Genomic DNA, 23,043 nt, shown 5'->3' on the forward strand with positions numbered 1-23,043 from the left:
TCATATCCATGTCCTTCTTCTGGGGCATATGTTCCTGGGTGCCAAAGAGCCGTTGAGCTCGAAATTCAGGGGCTTAACACCACCTGTTACTGGCAAAAAGTAGCGTAAAGAGGACAGCCGCCATTCTTTTGCCACTGGTGGCTGGTCCCGAGGCATCCGCCATTTTCCAAGGCCCGGCAGCACTACCGGTAGGATCGATAGCCCTTCAGATTTAAATGAGGCAGATGTGACGTCACGCCGATGTAACGTCGCCTCAGCGAACTTGGACCTTCGCACTGCGTCCTAAGCTCACCATGTAGACCTAGAGTTCAGCAGACTGACAGACGTGCTGTCAGCACCTCTTAAAGGGACATGCACATCTTTCAGGTAAGTTTGCGTGAAGCTTTTGGACTAGATTTTTTGATTATATTGAAGTAGTGGCTTGCTACAATGCATGTTAAAAGTTTTTTTTTTAAAGTGTGCTGGGAGTACTGCTAGATGCTTGCAAGGCCTCGGATGGTAAAGGTAGGCCTCTGAGAAGACTGAAAATGCAGCAAATACTCAGCAGGTCAGGAAACATCTGTGGAGAGAGAAAGAGAGTTCATATTTCAGGTCAAGATGCTGCCTGACTTGCTGAGTATTTCCAGTATTTTCTGCTGTCATTTCAAATTTCCAGAATCTCTTCGCAGAGGGAAGAGGAAGATACCGAAGAGGAAGAAACAGAAGGAAGGATGCAACCCAGACAGCCCCTTTCTGTCTGGGATAGAATCATCCATCTGCGGTACCAGTGACCACAATCACAATTCCCCTTTAAACATTTGTCCCACACCTTACCTTCCCTCTGTCACTGATCATCACAGCACTCCACGATGCTGAAATAAAAGACAACACAAAGCAAACTTTCCAATCCATCTTTATCCATCTATCCATCTATATGACATCCAGAAATCAACTCATTACCCTTATGCATTCCCTTAGTGACTGTCTTGTGTGTGTCTTGCCTATCCTCGTGATGTCACACAGTGCTACCCCAGTGGCTGCAGCATAGCTGGTGGAAGGCTGCTGACTTTCATTGGGGGACACAGCAAATGGCCTTGCTGGCCGACCTTGAGGAGCTAGTGGCTGGGAGTGTGAAATCAAGTGACAATGTATCTTCTTCTTCACTCTCCTCTCGCTCTTCTTGGTCAAGCACTGGCTGGGCAGGCTGCATTTCTTGGTTGTTTGAAATGAGGAAGGCTCAAGGGTGCAGTTGTGTTGAGGGGTGGGCGGGAAAGCAAGAGGTGCATGCTAGAAGGAGGATAACGTATGAGGATACCAGCATCTTGTATCCTTTCAGCCCCGCTGCTGACCAATGGCTCACTCATGCCCCTGCCAAGAATGGCCTGCATCGTCCCCTCCAAGGAGGTAAGGTGAGGCGAGTAATCGGAGGTGTGCCTCGTGATCGGTACAGATTGCTGATAGGTGAGTGACTGGGTGGGTAGCCGGGGTGGGGGAGTTGTGCATTGAGAAGTGTGTGAGGATAGTGATGCAGTTGGTCGGAGACAGCTTTTGAAGATGCATTCACTGACCTTAACCATTGGTCTGAGGTCATGAAGCTTCTTTGGGCATTGATGGCCTCGGTGATGTGGTCCCTCATCGTTCTTTCTGGAGGACCTGCTGGCACCTGTGGGTAGAGGAATTCTCTTGGAGTGTTGACACTCCTGCACAAAGCTAGTGTGTTGTTTGCGAGACCCTAGGTGCCCTTTCCCTGGCTTGCTTAGCCATTTGTGTTAATGCTGAAGCACTTTTCCCATTTTTTGAGATGCGGAAGGGAACTCAGCTTTAAGAGCTGGAGACTCTCAGTTGGGACTTATTTTTAATAATTTTTTTCAGAAGGCAGTAATGGCTGAAAATGCCTTTTTTTTTACTTCATTTTACTTTTTATTAGTTCAGAGGGCATTGCCCTTTTAGTGTATTACCCTTTTAATGTCCCACAATGTCCAGCAAACTAATTGCCTCGCTTCCAGAGGCTATTAGAAGATGGAACGCCGCTACTGGACGGCAACTTCACTTCCGAGGCTTGAAGTAACAACACCAAGAGGGCGTTACAGAGTACGTTAGCGCTGATTTTAAAATCATTAGTCCCCAGCGCAAATTTTTCTCCTCTAACGCTTCAACCATTTTCAGTGGCAGGTTAAGCTGAGGCCATGGTGATACCGGCAACTCTTGTGGCAGGCACGAATTTTTAGCCCAAATGTCTTCTGGTCCTTCTTTCTGCTTGCATTATGTCCACCATGACATCTGAGAATTGCTGGAACCTGCCTCGTTTTACCTCCTCCGCAACGGCAGAGACCCAGTCAGGAGCAGGATTGTTGCTCTGCATACTCAATTGGGGTCTCCCAAGAAAAATGCATTCAGGTGTCAGCAGAATCACGTGGAGACAAGGAAGTCCTACCCCACTATTTTATTGACCAGCTCAGGAATTTTACCCGCTGAGTCTCTCTCGAAGAGTAAAGTAATGTCTACTGCTCCCCAATTTATTAGATGCTCGCATGAATATATTTGATGACATTCTAAGCAATGATTCCAAAGTGCCTGTATAGACATTTAGGAAAGAATTGTGGGATTTCTACATAAAATCAAGTTAGTTCCTCCTTTGCTGCCTTTGGACTAGGCAGCCTGGATCATTGATGGGACCCTGAAGGGGTACACCTGTCACTGGAGTCTTGAATTTTTTCCATTGGGCTTTGATCATATTGATCATCAGCCATGATCATATTGAATGGTGGTGCAGGCTCAAAGGGCCAAATGGCCTACTCCTGCACCTATTTTCTATGTTTTTATGTTTCTAGATAATGCTGTGAACTTTGCTCTGACTGGTAGAATGGTCCTAGCTGATTGCGCACCACAAATCTGACCAGTGCTGGTAAATTGTGTAGTTTTAGTGACTTTAACTCCAGGTAAGCAGCATCTATGTTCTCTTAACTTAGGTAAGTTGTGTGTGTTCCTATGGGGAAAGGATATGCATATATTACATATTGGGCATACGAAGCTCTAATTACATAGATTCAACAGTAGTTTGGTTTGGAGACTTTTAAAGTGTCTTGTGGAATGAAAGTCTGTTCTCTCCAATAGTCCCAGCTCAGCTAACAGTTATTACGAGACCAATGTGTCAGCTTGACTCAATTGGTAGCACACTCAACTCTGAAATAGAAGGTTATGGGTTCAAGTTCCACTTCAGGGCTTGCATATAATTGATCTTGACATGCCAGTGCAATGCTGAGGGGACGCTCCTTTTTTAGAATTGCCATGCATATATGGGATAGCAAATCCATCTCATCTGTTCAAGTGGTTTGGGAAGATGTTAAAATAGCCCAAGGCACTATTTGAAGAACAGCAGGACATCGCTCAACAAAAAACAAATTAACTAGTCATTGCAGTTTTGGGATCTTGCAATTCAAAAATTGGCTACCTCCTTTGCCTGCATAGCAATAGTCAATGAACTTCAAAGTAATTTATTGTGCAGACACGTTAGCAGTCAGCGTTGCATCCCATGTCTCAGAAAAATCTACTTTTATCATTGGAATTGAAGGTTGTCAATATGATCAATCAGATCAGACTTCCATAAGGCACAACTGGAGACTGTCCAAAATCAATTGGAGAGCAGAATTGAAGCCTTTTTGTAACATTTTTTTTTCTCTTTTGAGGAGAAACTGAGGCAGAAAAATTGAGATAGAAAATAGGTACAGGAGTAGACCATTCGGCCCTTCGAGCCTGCACCACCATTCAATAAGGTCATGACTGATCATTCCCTCAATATCCCTTTCCTGCTTTCTCTCCATACCCCTTGATCCCCTTAGCCGTAAGGAGCCACATCTAACTCCCTCTTGAATATATCCAATGAACTGGCATCAACAACTTTCTGCGGCAGGGAATTCCACAGGTTAACAACTCCGAGTGAAGAAGTTTCTCCTCATCTCAGTCCTACCCCTTATCCGAAGACTGTCCCCTGGTTCTGAACTTCCCCAACGTCGGGAACATTCTACCCGCATATAACCTGTCCCATCCCATCAGAATCTTATATGTTTCTATGAGATCCTTTCTCATCCTTCTAAACTCCAATGTATAAAGGTCCAGGTGATCCAGTCTCTCCTCATATGTCAGTCCTGCCATCCCGGGAATCAGTCTGGTGAACCTTTGCTGCACTCCCTCAATAGCAAGAAAGTCCTTCCTCAGATTAGGAGACCAAAACTGAACACACTATTCCAGGTGAGGCCTCACCAATGCCCTGTACAACTGCAGTAAGACCTCACTGCTCCTATACTCAAATCCCCTAGCTATGAAGGCCAACATACCATTTGCCTTCTTCACTGCCTGCTGTACCTGTATGCCAACTTTCAATGACTGATGGACCATGACACCCAGGTCTTGTTACACCTCTCCTTTTCCTAATCTGCCGCCATTCAGATAATAATCTGTCTTCGCATTTTTGCCCCCAAAGTGGATAACCTCACATTTATCCATATTATACTGCATCTGCCAAGCATTTGCCCACTCACCTAACCTGTCCAAGTCACCCTGCAGACTCCTAGCGTCCCCCTCACAGCTCACACCGCCACCCAGTTTAGTGTCATCTGCAAACTTGGAGATATTACACTCAATTCCTTCATCCAAATCATTGATATATATTGTAAAGAGCTGGGGTCCCAGCACTGAGCCCTGCGGCACTCCACTAGTCACTGTCTGCCATTCTGAAAAGGACCCGTTTATCCCGACTCTCTGCCAACCAGTTCTCTATCCACGTCAGTACATTACCCCCAATACCACGTGCTTTGATTTTGCACACCAATCTCTTGTATGGGGTCTTGTCAAAAGCCTTTTGAAAGTCCAAATACACCAAATCCACTGGTTCTCCCTTGTCCACTCGACTAGTTACATCCTCAAAAAATTCCAGAAAATTTATCAAGCATGATTTCCCCTTCATAAATCCATGCTGACTTGGACCGATCCTGTCGCTGCTTTCCAAATGCGCTGCTATTTCATCCTTAATAATTGGTTCCAACATTTTCCCCACGACTGATGTCAGACTAACCAGTCTATAATTACCCGCTTTCTCTCACCCTCCCTTTTTAAAAAGTGGTGTTACATTAGCTACCTTCCAGTCCATAGAAACTGATCCCAAGTCGATAAACTGTTGGAAAATGATCACCAATGCATCCACTATTTCTAGGGCCACTTCCTTTAGTACTCTGGGATGCAGACTATCAGGCCCCGGGGATTTATCGGCTTTCAATCCCATCAATTTCCTTAACACAATTTCTCACCTAATAAGGATATCCTTCAGTTCCTCCTTCTCACTAGACCCTCGGCCCCTAGTACTTCCGGAAGGTTATTTGTGTCTTCCTTCATGAAGACAGAACCAAAGTATTGGTTCAATTCGTCTGCCATTTCTTTGTTCCCCATGAGTGATGGAGTCTGAGAATCGGTTATAGTTATTTTTCTTTAGTATTTCTCCCCAAAGAAATTGTAAATAACAAAATAAACCACAAAAATACAGCTTTTAAAAATTTAAATTTCCTCAAAGTTTCTGGGGCATGCCTGGCTATTGTCCTATATGAAGGTTTCATTTCCGTAAGACTAGTTGGAGTCACATTTTTGAAATGTGGACAATATTTCCTGGTGTGAATGCATTTCCTGTCACTATACCAGTAGAATTGTCTGGATTTGGAAATAAAGAGTAGTGTAGAAATGATGATGAGCTTTGCTTAACAGATCAATTGTACTGCGATTCATATAATTAGGATTTTACTGCAGTGCACTGCTGTAATGTGTAGTGCAAACCATTGGCTTCTTTGTGTATATGTTGCAGTGCCCCGTTATGTTCTGCAACTTTGAATAGAATAGTAAAAGACAAAAGAAAGACTTGCATTTGTATCATCATCATGGGCAGTCCCTCGGGGTCGAGGATGACTTGCTTCCACACTAAAAATTAGTACTCAGGTGACTGATGAACTCATTTTAAATGGTGGAAGATGCCTATGTGTGAATTATTTCAACGTGGGGTGGCCGTTGTACACCAGCCACCACACGGGCTTGACGGAGCAAGGTCTTGGTCCAGTGGCAAGGGGATCCAAGACCACTGGAGACCAGGCTCCGCCGCATGTGCCAACACATGCACATAAACTCAAACATACTCCTACTGTCCTCCTTCTTTCCTCCTTCCCACAGGACCCTCTCTACATGGAATTCATAGTACGCAATGTGAGCTGCATAACCTCACAGCCTCGCTATTGGTCCGTGCTGCACCTTCCCTTGGTCTTGTCCACTCTGCTCCAACCTCTCCGCTCCTCCGTGCCTTGTCTGGCCTCTTCTCTCCGCTTCCGATCTCCGGAGCTCATCGGTTCCTACCTCTGGACCTCGCCAGTCCCGACCTCCGCTCCTCGTTGGTCCCTCCCTCCACTCCTCGCTGCTCCACGCCGCATCTGACCTCCGTTCCACGTCGCTTCCAACCTCCGCTCCTCACCGCTTCCAACCTCCGCTCCACGCAAATTCCGACCTCTGCTTCTCCTGCTCCTGCTCCTGTGTCCGAACCCCTCCACTAGGCTCCACCACGCTCCAAGAGATGCCACCAGTCATCTTATCATCATAGGTAGTCCCTTGAATTGAGGATGACTTGATTCCACGCCAAAAAGGGATGAGTTCACAGGTGTTTCAATGAAGGACCTAATATTCCAGATCCCGAACAACCGGCTCAGTTTTCCCCAGTGATTTGCGGCATTTATTTGGAGCAAGCCGATTTTTTTGGCCTAAGTTTTTTAAAAAAAAAAACAGTTTGCACCAACGTAACTCAAGTTAGTTACGATTATTTTAGGTACTTTTTTTTCAGTCAAAGGGGGCGTAACCTGCCACCTGTGCCAATTCTGGCCATTTAGGGAAGTTTGGCCAGCTGAGAGCTACTCCAGTTCTTCTTAAGCCAGCGTATATGGCCTCTGCAGAAAAACCTGGAGAATTAAAGAAATCGGTGCAGGTAAGGAAATCAGCGCAGGTAAATGCAGCAGATGCCTGGACAGCAGCAGCAGGAAAGGTAAGCGAGAGGGGGAGAGAGAGTGGGGGGGGGGGGGGGAGAAGCCTTTTGGGTATAGTTAGGTACGGGAACCAGGAGGGAGGAAATCATTCGGCCTGCGATAGGGGCGGAGCAGTGGACCGGGAGGCCACGCGGCCAGGGATAGGGGCGGGGGAGAGGGACCAGCAAGCTACTAGGGGCCGGGGGAGCAGACCGGAAGGCACTTGGCCAGGGCTATGGGCGGGCGAGCGGACCGGGAGGCCATTCGACTAGGACTAGGGGCGGGGGAGCGGGACCAGCAAGGCACTTGGGGCTAGGGGCGGGTGGGGGAACGGACCAGGAGGTCACTCAGCCAGGACTAGGAGCAGGGGAGCGGACCAGCAAGCCACTCGGGGCTCGGGGCGAGCAGGGGAAGCAGACCGGCAAGCCACTCTGGGCTAGGGGCAGGCAGGGAAGCAGAGCAGGAGGCTCTTCAGCCTGGGATAGGGTCGGGGATCGGCATCGGGAGCGGGGTTGGGGGGGAACTTTAATAATTGGAGGTAAGTTGCTGCAATGTATTTTAATGCGTTTTTAAGTTGCTGCAATGTATTTTAATGTGTTGTGAACCGGCTGTATATTTCACTTTGCAGCCTCAGCCTGCATTGTGTCCCTGGTTACAGTGGTGTTGCAGAGTATTACAAAGATACTCAACACAGGTCTGTTTCAGAGAAAAGAATCGTTTATTATAAAGCACTCGATCGAGGGATAGACAGCTTCTACACAAGTTCAGTAACTCGGTGACCCAACCAGCCGTTCTCTCCGAGCAGCTTCAGGGCTGCTATTTTTATACATTCAAAATACATACAAAATCATGAAGCTAGGCATGGAAGTTTTTCATTGGTTGTTTCCCTAATGCATCACAAGTCCTCGCCTACCTACAACAATTTCATTGGTGCATACAACTACAGGAATTTCATTGGTACATACAATTTCATTATGTCACTTCTGTGCGCCTCTTATCTGATTAGCCACGTGCTACATTATTTCTGTGAACTCCTTCCCAGATCTATTTGTCTTGTGTGACTATCTCCTTGATTAGGTTTCACAGACAAAGCTGTGGTGTCTCAATCCTTCTCTGTCTTCCGTTATCTCATACCATTCTATTTGACTCCTTAGCTAGCTTCGCCGTTTCTTTTTTCTATGATTACTGTCTCCACCCCAACCAGTTGTCTGGTTTGTACTAGAACATGTGCCAGATACTATCTTCTTAAGTTATATTTTCCAGTCCCACACTCCTCTAAGCGTAACCAGAAACTTTTAGAAATACTAATGATTTTTAACCTTTTTACGTGGCAACCCGATCTTTTTGGCGCAGATCAAGATTCCACCCCCAAAACTAACGGATAGGTTAGGCTGCGCCAAAATGAAGAAATCAAACCGGGAAACTTAGAACATTTTTTTTTGCATACTTGGGCCCCCCAAAAAACAGGCGTAACTCTTCAAGTACGCCAAAAAAAAGCTTTTGGGAAAATTGAGCCCTACATCTTGACAAGTGGAAGCTGCCTGTGCATGGATTTCTTTAATGTGTGGTGGCCGTTGCCCACCAACCACCACACGGGCTTGACAGAGCTAGGTCTTGGTCCAGTGGCAAGGATTAACCAAGACGACTGGAGACCAGCTCTGCTGCACGGATCTAGTGTGCACACATATCGCAGTGTGGGCTGGCCTGTGCTGCCCCTGAGCTCTCTCCTTTTCTGGGCCCGAATTCACGCCTCTCCTGGGCCCCGATCACGTCACTCTACAAACTCTCGCCGCTCCTGCTGTATCTGCCCGTGCTCCAATCAGAGACCTGGATTTGGGTGACGTCAAATCCAGTTACCCTCTTCACAGCTGTCGCCCTCCTGCAGCAGCACACGCTGTATCTTGTAGTGGCATGCCCCAACGCTCTTTTTAAGGCTCCGACCTGCCTCTGGTGTTCCTCACAGGGAACCATCTACCTGCATTCTGATGACATCTAATTTTGTCGCCCACTTTGGTTTTGTCACCCTCTTGAGACCGTTGTTGATTCTGCATTTATATAGCGCCTTCACGACCACTGGACGTCCCAAAGCACTTTCTAGACAATGGAGTACTTTGTGAAGTATAGTTACTGTTGTAATGAAGGAAAAGTGGCTGCCAATTTTGTGCACAGCAAGCTCCCACAAACTGCAATGTGATAATGACCAGATAATCTGCTTTAGTGATGTTGGTTGAGGGATAAATATTGGCCAGAACACTGGAGATAACTCCCCTGCTCTTCTTCGAAATAGTGTCATGGGATCTTCTGCGTCCGCCTGAAAAGGCAGACGGGGCCTCGGTTTAACATCTCACCCGAAAGACGGCACCTCTAACCATACAGCACTCCCTCGGTATTGCACTGGAGTGTCATCCTAGGTTTTTGTGCTCAAGCCCTGGAGTGCGACTTGAACCCACAACCTTCTGACTCAGAGGCGAGGGTGCTACGAGCTGAGCCACTGGCTGACAGTCGTACAGCACAGAAGGAGGCTGTTCGGCCCTGCAAGTATGCGGCGGCTCTTTTGAAGAGCAATCCAGTTAGTCTCACACCCCCGCTCTTTCCCCATAACTGTGCATTTTCTTCTCCTTTAAGTCTTTATCCCATTGTCTTTTGAAGGCTACTATTGAATCTATACCCAGCACCCCATCAGGCAGTGCATTCCAAATCCTAACTGCTCTTTGTGTAGAAAAGTTTTTCTTCACCTTAAATTTTATGCCCTTTTGTTACCATTCAGCCATTGGAAACAGTTTCCCTTTATTTACTCTGACTAAACGGTTCATGACTTTAATACCTCTATCAAATAGCCTCTTAGGCTTCTTTGATCTAAGGAGAACAACCCCAGGTTCTCAAGCCTATCCACGTAACTATAATCCCTCATCGCTGAAATCATTCTAGTAAATCTCTTCTGTACCCTTTCCAAAGCCTTCATGTCCTTCCTAAAGTGTGGTGCCCAGAATTAGACACTATACTACCACTGGGGCTGAACTAGTGTTTTATACAGGTTTAGCATAACTTCATGGCTTTTGTACTCAATGCTTCTATTTATAAAACAAGGATCCCATATGCTTTATTAACTGCCACCTTCAAAGATTTGTGCACAAACACTCCCTAGTCTCTTCTGTTCTTGTACCTGCTTTAAAATTGTACCATTTAACATGTATAGTCTTTCCATATTCTTCCTACCTACCAAAGTATATCAAAATGTTTGTAATCTACATAAATTACCTGAATTCAGAAAATCAATGCAAATTGATCAGATGATACAAGATTGAGAGTTGGGAAGGCAGTCAACTCTGATGAAACAGCCAAGGAGCTACAGAAAGACCTAGACAAGATTTGTAAGTAGGCAGAATTATGTTGGATGAAATTCAATATAAATAAATAAAAAGTGCTACATATTGGAAAAAAAAATAGGGATTATTTACTTGCTAAAATAAGTCAGTCTGTTAAGGAAAGAAGATGAAAGAGATCTGGAAGAGATAACAGACATATTGGGCCCAAGTTTCCACACACGCCTAGAACGGCGCAGTCCCGACCTGGACGCCCATTTTTCACGCCACAAAGTACGCCTAAAAAAATCCTCCGTATTCTCCACCTCCCTGCAGGTCCTCTGGCCCTCGGCGCAGTGCAGCACGAGCTGTGGGGGGGCGGAGCCAGGTCCCTGCGCTGAAAACAGTGCCGGGACCTCTGCACATGCGCGCTACAGTGGGCACACAAGTGCAGTAGCTCCAGGCACCCAAAACTGTGTGGGAGGGGCCCAAAGCACGCAGCCCCTAGCCCTGGCCGAATGGCCTCACTGGGGCTGCGTGAATAAGGCTCCTCCCACGGCCAGATCCTGCTTCCTCCCCCCCCCCAACCAGACCCGACACCCGCTCCCCCCCCCCGCCCCTGCCTCCGGATCGGACCCGACACCCGCTCCCCCCACCACCCCCCCCGGACCAAACTCGACCCGACTCCCGCTCCCACCCCCCGACCCGACTCCCGCTCCCCCCCAGACCCGACCCGATTCCCGCTCCCGTTCCCCCCCCCCGACTGGACCCGACCCGATTCCCGATCCCCCCTCCCCCGGACCCGACCCGACTCCCGCTCCTCCCCCCCCCCCCCCCCAGACTGGACCTGACCCGACCCGCGCTCTTGCTCCCGCTCCCCACCCCCCCACGACTGGACCCGACCCGACTCCCGCTCCCCCGCCCCCGGACTGGATCCGACCTGACCTCCCCCTCCCCGACCTGACCTCCCCCTCCCTCCCTCCCTCCCTCCCTCCCCCCCTCCCTCTCCCCCCCTCTCTCTCCCTCCCTCCCCTCCCCTCTCCCTCCCTCCCCCAACCCGAACCGAACCTCCCCGACCCGACGCAACGCCACCTACCTGTAAATCTGGTGCTGGGGACGGGCCCTGCCCGAAGTCTCAGGCCAGCCCGTTCAGCCTTCGGTCCCAAAAGGCCTGCCTGAAGCACTTTCACACAGGTAGGAAGGTGGTTTATTTAATCTTTGCTTATAAATGTTTATTCAGGTTGGATTTATTTGTATAATATTTGTATAAGTATAAATAAGGATTTATTATAGAATTTAATGACTTCCCTTCCCCCCCCCCACCACCCCCCCACCTCGTTCTGGACGCCTAATTTGTAACCTGCGCCTGATTTTTTAATGTGTAGAACAGGTTTTTTCAGTTCTACAAAAATCTTCACTTGCTCCATTCTAAGTTAGTTTGGAGTACGTTTTCACTGTGGAAACTTTGAAATCAGGCGTCAGTGGCCGGACACGCCCCATTTTGAAGAAAAAATTCTGTTCCAAAGTGGAACTGTTCTACCTGACTAGAACTGCAGAAAAAAAAATGTGGAGAATTGCGATTTCTAAGATAGTCCATTCTCCACTAGTTGCTCCTAAAAATCAGGCGCTAATCATGTGGAAACTTGGGCCCATTATCTCAGCACACAGACACTCGGACAGAAACATCCACTGCCCGTGTCCTAACTCGCACCAAGTCCCGTTCACCCATCACCCACCCCTATGCACGCTGATCATTTTTCGACGACAATAAAAGTGATAATATGTTGAGTGTACCAGTAACTTACGTTGTGACCTGTCTATATTCCAGTACACCGTTAGTTTTTATGTATCATGAGGTGTATATTCAGGGACAGTTTTCAGTTATCAACTTTTCTGAGTCTGTCTCAGATTTTATGAAGCTGTTGGTAATTTACTAGGTTGGGATGAATGATTGCATGAAGTACTTCGAGGTGATTCTGAGACATATTAAAAGGTGCTATATACTTATAGCTTCGCACAAATTAATATAAATCACGGTGTGTGAACATCAGCAATATCATGTTGCAGTAGTGGTGCTTGTTTGCGGTTGGATATAAGTGACAGACTAGATGGAGCTTTATCCTACATTGGCTGAAAGTTGTATTTGATGCTGACATTTGGAGAAAAATGTGGGGAAATACTATTTTTCTCTTCACAGATAATTATCATTGTGATTATTGCAAAAACTTACTTCAAAAACCACATTTCACAATCTTAAAAGGGCTTTTCACAAGCAGTGAAAAAACCTATTAATGTATTTTTAATTTTTAATTCTGCTTGTGGAAATTCATACAATGGTCTCCAGAATATTATTGGAACTCCACACTAACAAGACTATACCATATGTTTCTAATAAGTTTAATGTTTTTTTGCTTGACAATCACTTACTACCCAATTCTGTTTATTAATCAAGTTAGTATTCTACCAGCTCTCCAAGCATTTTTTTCTGAATTCTCTAATCTATTTGATATCATATGGCTCACTTTTAAGCTTGATTGCAAACTCCTGTTTCCTATTAAGAAACATTTAACTAATTTACTTTGTATTTCATCTGTTGCCAACTTATCAACTCAAGTCTTTTTAGAAACCACCTTATCTCCAAGAGTACATTTTGTGTGAGGGTTTTTACTTCTAATCTCAGGGCAGTCCTCCGTATTCATTCTCAGTTCATATTAAGGAGCATTTATGCATTTGGCAGATGTTCTTAACCGTTCTCTTTCTACATTACTCTTCACAAGATCACAAGGTAAATAGGGATGAGGAAAAGTCATTCAGCCCATCTAACTCATCCATTTAGAAAAAATATAATCTTCCTTCCCTCAATTTCAACATCTAACTACCATTCCAAATGTTCATCACTCTTTGCATGAAGAAAACTTGCTCTAGATTCACCTATTCTGTACGTTATAAGATGAGTTCTAGTTATTGTCCTAGAACTTCTCTCCCACCCTCATGGTGTATGAGACCTTTCATCTTTATCACTGGAGTTCACATGGCAGTCGATTATCTTAAAGCAGCTACATCTTGAAATGAATTCCATATCCTTCTACTATTGTGTAATTTATTGCACACTATCAGTTTAAATTTCTTCATCTATTTCCTGGTTTTACAATATTCACACTTTACCCATGATTGAAAAGATTACTGAGTTGCAGTATATAGCAAATAGAATTGGATTTGGGTGGGAGAATTAAGCGTAACTGGTATTCACTGGAAAACATAAAAAAGGCAGCAGCTAATGTCGGGTTTTAATTTTTTTTATGTCACATTTAATGAAAATGCATGGCAAAAATGGGATTTTCTTTTATTCCTCTGCTAATAGCTAGGAATACTGAAATATCGGCGTAATAGTTATCAAATGTGTAATATAATAAATAGAATGTTACGAGCAAGATGGGTTTATCTTTGGCGTTCAGCAAAACTGCCTCATACAGATAAAAACATTTTTCTCACAAAAAGGTATAACTGGGTTCTGACGGTGGTTGTTTTTCTTTGCACAAACATTGCATGATGTCCCTACTTAAGTGTATGATGTCATCATATTTGTTATTTAACCACGCATTAATTTTCTTTTCCATAGTGAAATCAGCCGGTTGGAACTTGGTTTGATCGTTGAGGTTTGGAACAAAGGGCTAATCTGGGATACAATGGTGGGCAATGTGTGGATACCACTGAAGTGCATTCGGCAATCTGAAGAGGTAAGGGTGCCTGAAAATTATTCAAAGTGCCTTTTTAGCAAGTACCTTGCAGAAATACTTTGAAAAATTGTTTTCTCTACGAACTCATCCTATAATCTTCTGAACCTATGTATAATGACTCCTTCATTGGGTTTTCTTAACTTATGAGCACCTCTATTAAATGCAGCACTATACCCTATTTGCATTTTTATAGCAGTTGAGTGTGGTGTTGATTGTTTGCTAGTTTTATGACGTGCAACCCATGACCAGGATATGTTTCATTTAACACACATTCCTTTTTGTTACTTGCTCCCATACTAATTGTTTTAAGGCATCCACATTGAATTATATTTAGTACCTATTAGGCCTGAAAGATGTAAATCTTTCTGAATCAGGTTATGATTGTCCTTCCTCATTGTTTTATTTCTGTTTGTATCACCTGCAGATTTGAAGATTTTTCTACTTTACCTTTGTCCAAGTCAATAATCCGTATAATTAAAAGGTTTGCATGTAGTCTGTTGTGCATGAATATTAGATATGGTGCATTAAATCTGTCCATAAGCAGAAAAATAAACCCTGCTTCCCTCATTGGCTGAAATAGTAATTTACGTTGCACCAATTTTGATCTCACAGAAATGCAACTCCTTTTGGTAAATGCAATTTCAAAGAATTGCCTCATTGAATTGATTGTATTTCAAGCTGGATTTACTCTTCATTTTTATTTTTGGCCCAGCTGAATATTTAGCTGAATAAAGCAAATCTATAGCTTTGCTCATGGGTAACCCAGGACATGGATAACCATTTCTGCAGTTCACCTTAGTTCCACTGCAGCCTTAGACAAAGTTTGATGAAGCAGTAAATGAACTGAAGCAAAATATTATATGACTGATGCGAACTAAAAATATCATGTATATCACATATAAAATGTTTATAATACTTCATACCCACCACTGAACAAAGCTTCTACACCTCATGATGGAGCTCATCCAAAACTCTGCTGCCTGTATCATATCCAGCAGCAAGTCCCGTTCACCAATCATCCCTGTCTTCACTGACCTGCATTGGCTTCCAGTCCTCTAATGCCTCAAATTTAAAATTCTTAAACTTTTTTAAAACTTATCATTCTCGAGATGTGGTCATCGCTGGCAAGGGTGGCATTTATTGTCTGCCCCTAATTGCCCTGAAAAGCTGGTTGTGGGCCTTCTTGAACCACTGCACTCCCTGTGGTGAAGGTACTTCCACAAGTACGGGAGTATGGTAGCATATTGGTTATGTTACTGGACACAAGTTCAGATCCCACCACGGCAGTTGGGGAATTTAAATTCAATTAAATAAATGGTGACCATGAAACTTCAGGATTGTCCAAAATCTGGAGTTCCAGAATCTGGACTCCGGACTGATCGGTGGCAGGGTCGTCTGGAATCCGTAAAATGTTCCAGAATCCGGACCCGCTGACCTTGCCGACCTCAGGGTCCTACCGCTGCCTGACCTTGGGCGCCCCTCTCTGCCCCTCGCCGCCACTGCCCTTACCTTGCCGCTGCTACCCTTACTTCGGGGCCTTCTCGCTGGCCCACCCGAACACCTCTTCCGTGACTGGGCCCGCCCGAATAGCTCCACCACGGCGGGGCCCCGCCCGACTGGCTCCTTTGCGGCGGGGCCCGCCCAAACACCTCCCTGGCGGCGGGGCCCGCCTGAACACCTTCTCCTCGGCGGGGCCTGCCCAAACACCCCCTTGGCGGAAGGGCCCTGCCTGACGACCTCATCGATGGGGCCGGCGGACTGAATAGCTGTTCAGCGGGACCCCCCCCCCCGCCTCCCCGCCTTTTCTGACGTTCCAAAATCCGGAAATACACGAACCTGGGCTCATGTGTTTCCGGATTCGTGACATCAGAAAGACAATCCAAAATCCGGGAAAACGCGGAATCCGGAACGGCCTCGCTCCTGAGGGTTCCAGATTCTGGACGTTGCACCTGTACTAGTGATTAGGGAGGGTGGTACATTCTCTAATGAATAGTCTTTTTTAATGATATTGTGTGACACAAAATTCTGCCAACAACAGTTTGTGTAAAGTTATGTTAAATAAATGGTGACATGAAGTTGTATCTCAAAAGACTTTTTTCTTAAATCAAGTCATGCAAAATAATTTGGTTATTGAGGTAATCATTGAGCATTTTCAATAACTTGTGTCTGATTCACAACAACATGACAATAGTTACTGTGATGGATTCTAGGACACGTTCAGTTTTAATTTATAAGATTGCAGTTTTTATAGGAATTGCCTAGGCATTAGAAAGTTTAGGGTGGAAGCCACATCAGATGTAGAAACATTGATATTTACAGCACAGAACGAGGTTATTTTACCCACTGTGTGCCAGTCCTTAAAACAATCCAATACTAATCCCATTGCACCATTATCTCCCCGTTGCCCAGTACCACCTTCTGCTTCAAATAATTATTCAATTTCCCCTTAAAAGATATAATGGTCTCTACTTCACCACTCTCCATGCACCACCAACCCATTGCATAAAGATATTTCATCTGCCTTTCTCATTCTTTTAGTAACTATTTTAAATTGTTGACCGCTTGTAATTGATTGCCCAACCAGAAGAAATTGTATTTCCTTATTCACCTTATAAACACCGTTTATAATTGTAAAAACCTCTGTTAAATCTCTTCTCAACCAATTTTGCTTCAATGGAAGCAGTTTCAGTATGTCAAGTCTGTTCTCAGAACTACAGTTTTCCATCCCTGGCATCTCACTGAACTTTGCCTTTTTCCATTATAGCATTTTTGTCTCTTCATTATTTATTTTATTCTTATAACGATCTTCTTGTCACTATTTCCCAATTGTTCTTCTATTCACATCAGTTATTTGATCAGCTTCATTTCCCAGTATTGTAATAGTTTACATTTTATCTGACTTCGCTTGAGCAAACTTGGCTACATTACACTCAGTCCCTTCTTCCAAGTCGTTAATATAGATTAACATTGTATATTAATTACAAACGTAGGCCCTGTTTACTGCATTGTTGAAGGGATTAATTTCTGAGTCTTAAAAAAAGACTTGCATTTATATAGCTCCTTTCACACCTTCAGGATGCCCCAAATCACTTAGCAGTCAATGAAGTACGATTGCATTGTAGTCTCTGTTGTTATCTCGGCAAAAAAAGGAAGCAGCATAGCAAACTGTCCAGGACCTGAATCTAATTAAGTCAAATCTAATAAGGTTCAGTGCTGATTGAAGTTGTTTCGATTTGTGGAATTCCCTTTTGCCTCTGCTCTACCATTGCAGGAAGTAATTCAAAGTGGATAAGTTTTGATTAATTGCAAGGAACACCTTTTATTTTAATCTTCTTTTATGCAAGTTTGAACATCAAATCAAAATGAGTCATTACCAGGCGAGTGTCCTATATTCTTCCGATTCAGATGTATGAGTTGAGTGATTATAGGGGCTTCATGAGGTTTATTTTTCATGTGACGTTTTTAATGAAGTACTTGTGCTCGAGCTACTGAAGACAACAGTGAAGATTCTGAACCCTCCTCTTGTTGTAAAGTAATGAGCCATTATTTGCTGTAGGAGCAAATCTAATGGTGTCTGATGTTCGTTATACTTGCCCTTGTACGTTTATGTTTTGACATTTTTTGTGTGGCAAGTTGCTGAACGTGCCAGCTGATAATGTTGCAGCGAGGGAAACTGGATATCTGGGACCCGCGTGAATAAGGCAGCCAATCAGATTGAAGGATTGTGAAATTAACCGCGCAAGGACTGAGAAGCAAGAGTAAATTAGAGTGGGTAAATTCAATGCCAAATCAGGAACAGAAAGAGAAGTAAAGAGAGGGAAAGATAAATTGGATTAAGGGATAGAGGAAAAAAAGAGACAGAAAGGAAAAGTAATTTTATTTCACATTTTTAGGGGCCAATTTTCCACACTGCCGATTTTTGGTGCAGTTGTAGAGGTACATCCGATTCTTTAGTGGCCAACTGTGCCAAAAAAAAGTTGCAAGTGTCGCCGGATAATCTTTCATTTTTGAGTGGCGCACATAGATCTTAAGCTCTATGGTTGCAGCTTAAGGCCTGCGCCAAAAAACTACAGTTGTCAGGGTAACGAGGGACACACTGAAGGGCTGAGGCTGGAAAGTGAAATATACACAAGACATAAGCAATTGTAGAGCCTCGGTGCTGCTCCTATTCCGGGCCGAAAGGCCCCCCGACCCCGGTGCCGGTGCTGTTCCATTACAGCAAGAATAAACAGACACAACTGCTGTTAGTTGTTTCAACTGAGCTCTCTGTTTAATTTGAAGGAACTGCTTTCCATCATCCTTGACTACCTCGGGGCAGCTCATTGTATAAATAACAACACCAACTTGCACAAGCACCTTTCTGTCTTTACCCCAAGCCTTTTCACATTAGGAGCTGCCCCGGGACTAAAGGCCCCCCGCCCCCTCTCCCCCCCAGTGCCGCTCCTATCCTGTGCCGAATGACCCCCTGCCCCTGGTGCCGGTGCCGCTCCTATCCCGGGCCGAATGGCCCACCACCCCTGGTGCCGGTGCCATTCCTATCCCGGGCCGAATGGCCCACCACCCCTGGTGCCGGTGCCATTCCTATCCCGGGCCGAATGGCCCACCACCCCTGGTGCCGGTGCCATTCCTATCCCGGGCCGAATGGCCCACCACCCCTGGTGCCGGTGCCATTCCTATCCCGGGCCGAATGGCCCACCACCCCTGGTGCCGGTGCCATTCCTATCCCGGGCCGAATGGCCCACCACCCCTGGTGCCGGTGTCATTCCTATCCCGGGCCGAATGGCCCCCCGCCCCTGGTGCCAGTGTCATTCCTATCCCGGGCCGAATGGCCCCCCGCCCCTGGTGCCGGTGTCATTCCTATCCCGGGCCGAATGGCCCCCCGCCCCTGGTGCCGGTGCTATTCGTATCCCGGGCCGAATGGCCCACCACCCCTGGTGCCGGTGCTATTCGTATCCCGGGCCGAATGGCCCCCCGCACCTGGTGCCGGTGCTATTCCTATCCCGGGCCGATTGGCCCCCCGCCCCTGGTGCCGGTGCTATTCGTATCCCGGGCCGAATGGCCCACCACCCCTGGTGCCGGTGCTATTCGTATCCCGGGCCGAATGGCCCCCCGCACCTGGTGCCGGTGCTATTCCTATCCCGGGCCGATTGGCCCCCCGCCCCTGGTGCCGGTGCCATTCCTATCCTGTGCTGAATGGCCCCCCGCCCCTGGTGCCGGTGCCATTCCTATCCTGTGCCGAATGGCCCCCCGCCCCGGGTGCCGGTGCTATTTCTATCCTGGGCTGAATGGCCCCCCGCCTCTGATGCCGGTGCCATTCCTATCCTGTGCCGAATGGCCCCCCGCCCCGGGTGCCGGTGCTATTTCTATCCTGGGCTGAATGGCCCCCCGCCTCTGATGCCGGTGCCATTCCTATCCTGTGCCGAATGGCCCCCTGCCCCCCGGTGCTGGTGCCGCTCCTCTTCTGGGACGGGATGGCACAGAATGTTTGGTGAAAATTGAGCCCTTGAAATCTCCCAACAATTAAAACCTGAAGTAATGATACTCCACACTTGTAATAGTTAAATTTCAGTGCCAGAGGTGTTGACTGGCAGTAATTAACACTTATCATATCGTTAAAAACATACTTAGACTGAAATGGACAAGACTCAACTTTCTGTGATGTGTTTAGTTCATATCAACCCTGCAAATACAGTAACCTCACGCCGTTCAATGCATGTCAGTGGTGAGGCAGGCACCGAGATGCCATTTTTGCGAAGCTAATGATAGAACGGTGCATGTCGGACAGCAAAGTTTGGATTTCCGCATTTAACCTCGTATCTGCCCTTGCCTGATGTTGCTGTAGCAATTGCGCATAAATATAGCCTCAGCATTATTTTGACAGCAAATTCGAGACTAATGTGTTTGGTTTGGTTTTGTTTATTAATTCTTGCTCTTGTATAATTTTACTTGTAACAAACTTGATTCCTGTAGTGGCTTCTCTTCCTGCTCCTGCACTGTTACCTCTCGAGTTCTTCAAGTATCTATCCATGGCCCCTCCTATTTCTCATCTACATGTTGCCCCTCAGCGACATTATCCAAAAACATGACGTCGGGTTCCAAATGTACGCCGATGCCACCCAATTCTACTTCACCACCACCTATTGTGACCCACCCCCCCCGCCCGCACTGTCTCTGATTTGTCACGCTGCTTGTCCGACATCCAGTATTGCATGAGCAGAAATTTCTTCCAATTAACTATTGGAAAGACTGAAACCATTGTCTTCGGTCCCCGCCACAAAATCTGTTCCCTTGCCACCAACTCCATCACACTCCATGGCTACTGTCTAAGGCTGAAACAGGCTGTTCACAACCTAGGCAGCCTATTTGACCCCGAGTTGAACTTCTGATCCTGTATCCTCTCTATTGTAAGTGGTTTTGCTCTTGGTGGTTTTGAATCACCTCCCTTACAACAGTTCTAGACACCGGAATTATAGTGGTGAACAGAAATACACAGTTATAGCCAGATCTTTCAGTCTCTACCATCACAATGCTTTTATTCAAGTTAAAGCACACACCTGCACCTAGTCAAACACACCCTGGTGGTGTAAAACAAACAAACACAGTACAACACACAGCCCTGGCCCATCGAAGTACCCACGACTAAAACACCTCTGCTCAGATTCAGAAGTGCACCACCGAATCTGTCCAACAGAATTGTGCATACGCTTACGATCCTTGCAAAAACCTCTGCACTAAACCCCTAAAGCTTGGTTGGGACACACGACGCCCCTTCAGACTATGCGGTGGTCTTAAAGATGTGTGGGCTGAGATAAATGCTCACCAATTACCCCTCTGGCTTACTCGCTACTTCTCCCGATGAGGCGTATCTTCTGGTTCTGTACCAATCTGTGGTATTCAAGTCCAGTCTCAAGGTCAGCTTCCCAGTCGAAATAGCAAGGCTCTCTTTGCTTATAGATGGTGTTTCTTCTCTCCGTCCCAGACGGAGTGCTCAGTCCTTGTGGTTTAACGACGCAAGTAGGTGCAGAAGAGGGGAGAGATGGCAGCTGAAACCTGCCACTCTTATACCTGCAAAATGCTTCTTCTCACACCAAAAGTTCAACTGTCCTTCGCCTGAGGCAGTACAACTAAAAGAGCAAAATCGTGTCTTCGGCCTGTTCCTTTGTTACTGGGCTGTTTCCTCGATAAGGCTCCAACAGGTATGGGTGGTCGAAAAGCTTCCTTTGTGTCCTGAGCACCGACCAATCTTCTTGATCTCTCACTGATTACATGACAAAGGGCCCTCCCCATCAACCATCTTCCTGCCATTTCAGCCATTTATTCCTGCCCACCTGATGTGTATTCCTGTGGAACATGTTTGGACCTGTCCCACATCAGCTGTCTGCCCTTGTGCAGTAACAGCCAAATTAAAGCAATGTCCAAAACTTAAAGTCCAAAAGTTTATGCTTTTGCTGTCGATATTTTCGCCGAATTCTTACACTATCACCAAAACCATCTACATCCATCACCTGTCTCCACCCTTATCTCAGCTCATCTGCTGCTGAAATCCTCATCCATGCCTTTGTTACCTCTAGACTCAACTATTCCAATGTGCTCCTGGCCGGCTTCCCACCTTGCACCCTCTGTAAACTGTAGCTCATCCAAAACTGTGCTGCCTGTATCGTAACTCACACCAAGTCCTGTTCACCTATCACTGTGTTCGCTGACCTACATTTGCTTTCTGTCCGGCAACGCTTCAATTTTAAAATTCTGCTCCTTGTTTTCAAGTCCCTCTATGGTTTCACCTCTCCCTGTCTCTGTAACCTCACTCACCCCGACAACCCACTGAGATTTCTGCACTGCTCCAATTCTGGCCTCTTGTGCATCCCCGATTTTCTTCGCTGCACCATAGGCTTAGGTGCCATCAGCTGCCCAGGCCCTAAGCTCTGGAATTCCCTCCCTAAACCTCTCTGCTTCTCTACCTCTCCTCCTTTAAGTCGTTCCTTAAAACCTACCTCCTGTCCTAATATCTCCTTGTATAGCTCGATGCCAAATCTTTGTTTTATAATGCTCCCGTGAAGCTCTTTGGGACGTTTTTCTATGTTAAAGATGCTTTTATAATAACATTGTTATTATTGATTCACAGTTCTTAGTTTGAGCTATATGGTCTCTCAGATATTTCTCAAACTATTTAGAGCGGTCTGGATCAGTCAGTGACCCAGATTGTTATCAAAAGCAACCCTATAGCAATAGACATTAATGATAGAAACTATTTCTGGTGTATACCCCAATGGTAGAAAGGTTTGTGGTTCACACATTGGCATGCTATCTCATGTACTTTAAGCACAAGACCATTTATCGGAAGCACAAGTGTGCCAATGGAAGCTGACTTTTCTATTGTTCTCCGCAAAGTTGCATTCCTTGTTTCTGTTGTCTTCTATATTCGCTTTTCACGCATCTGCTTCTTTTTCTTTATAATTGATCTCATTTGTCTACTTTTCCATCCTTCTGTTCTCCACAAAGGAATGCAAAATTGATTGGTTGCTTGCAATTGAGGCAAGTCAGTTTGAACAATGGGTGAGACTGGATTCTAGCTTTGTTGTATCGTTTTAACATGCACCAAGACCTTGTTCACCATTTATTCACTGTGTATCTTTTTGAAAAAGGCTCTGTTACTTGTGATATTCTCAGCAGTATTGCACCCATGGTAATTTTTGCTTCTGATTACTTTTTCTCACCTGTTTTTTTTTCAATTTATAATTTATCCACTGTTCCTACTTTTTCTGTCCTGTCTTTCTCCTCATTTAAGATGGAACGTAACACTACCTGGTCCCAGTCAAGTTCGGCAAGTCAGTTTTAGCAATAGATAAACCTGGAACTGAAACTCATCGCCCTCAAATTGAGAGTCAACCACTCGGCTGCTTGAGGTGCTGTGATAAACTTCCTTGAACCTTTATTAAAAACAGTGAAACTCTTATCTGTCTATCCAAGACTGCATATGCAATA

The 23,043-nt window shown here is 45.7% G+C and overlaps 1 protein-coding gene across 1 annotated transcript in view; it reads left to right on the top strand.

Annotated features, from left to right (window-relative positions):
- LOC139240107 (protein unc-13 homolog B-like) overlaps positions 1 to 23,043 on the top strand; it is an 893,314-nt gene that overhangs the window by 463,058 nt on the left and 407,213 nt on the right. Inside the window, exon 4 of the mRNA XM_070868486.1 lies at positions 13,944 to 14,061. Coding sequence (XP_070724587.1) covers positions 13,944 to 14,061 — 118 coding nt within the window. The remainder of the gene's footprint in view (positions 1 to 13,943; positions 14,062 to 23,043) is intronic.

The sequence above is a fragment of the Pristiophorus japonicus genome, chromosome 2 (genome assembly GCF_044704955.1).
Source record: "Pristiophorus japonicus isolate sPriJap1 chromosome 2, sPriJap1.hap1, whole genome shotgun sequence".
In the NCBI taxonomy this organism is placed as follows: domain Eukaryota; kingdom Metazoa; phylum Chordata; class Chondrichthyes; family Pristiophoridae; genus Pristiophorus; species Pristiophorus japonicus.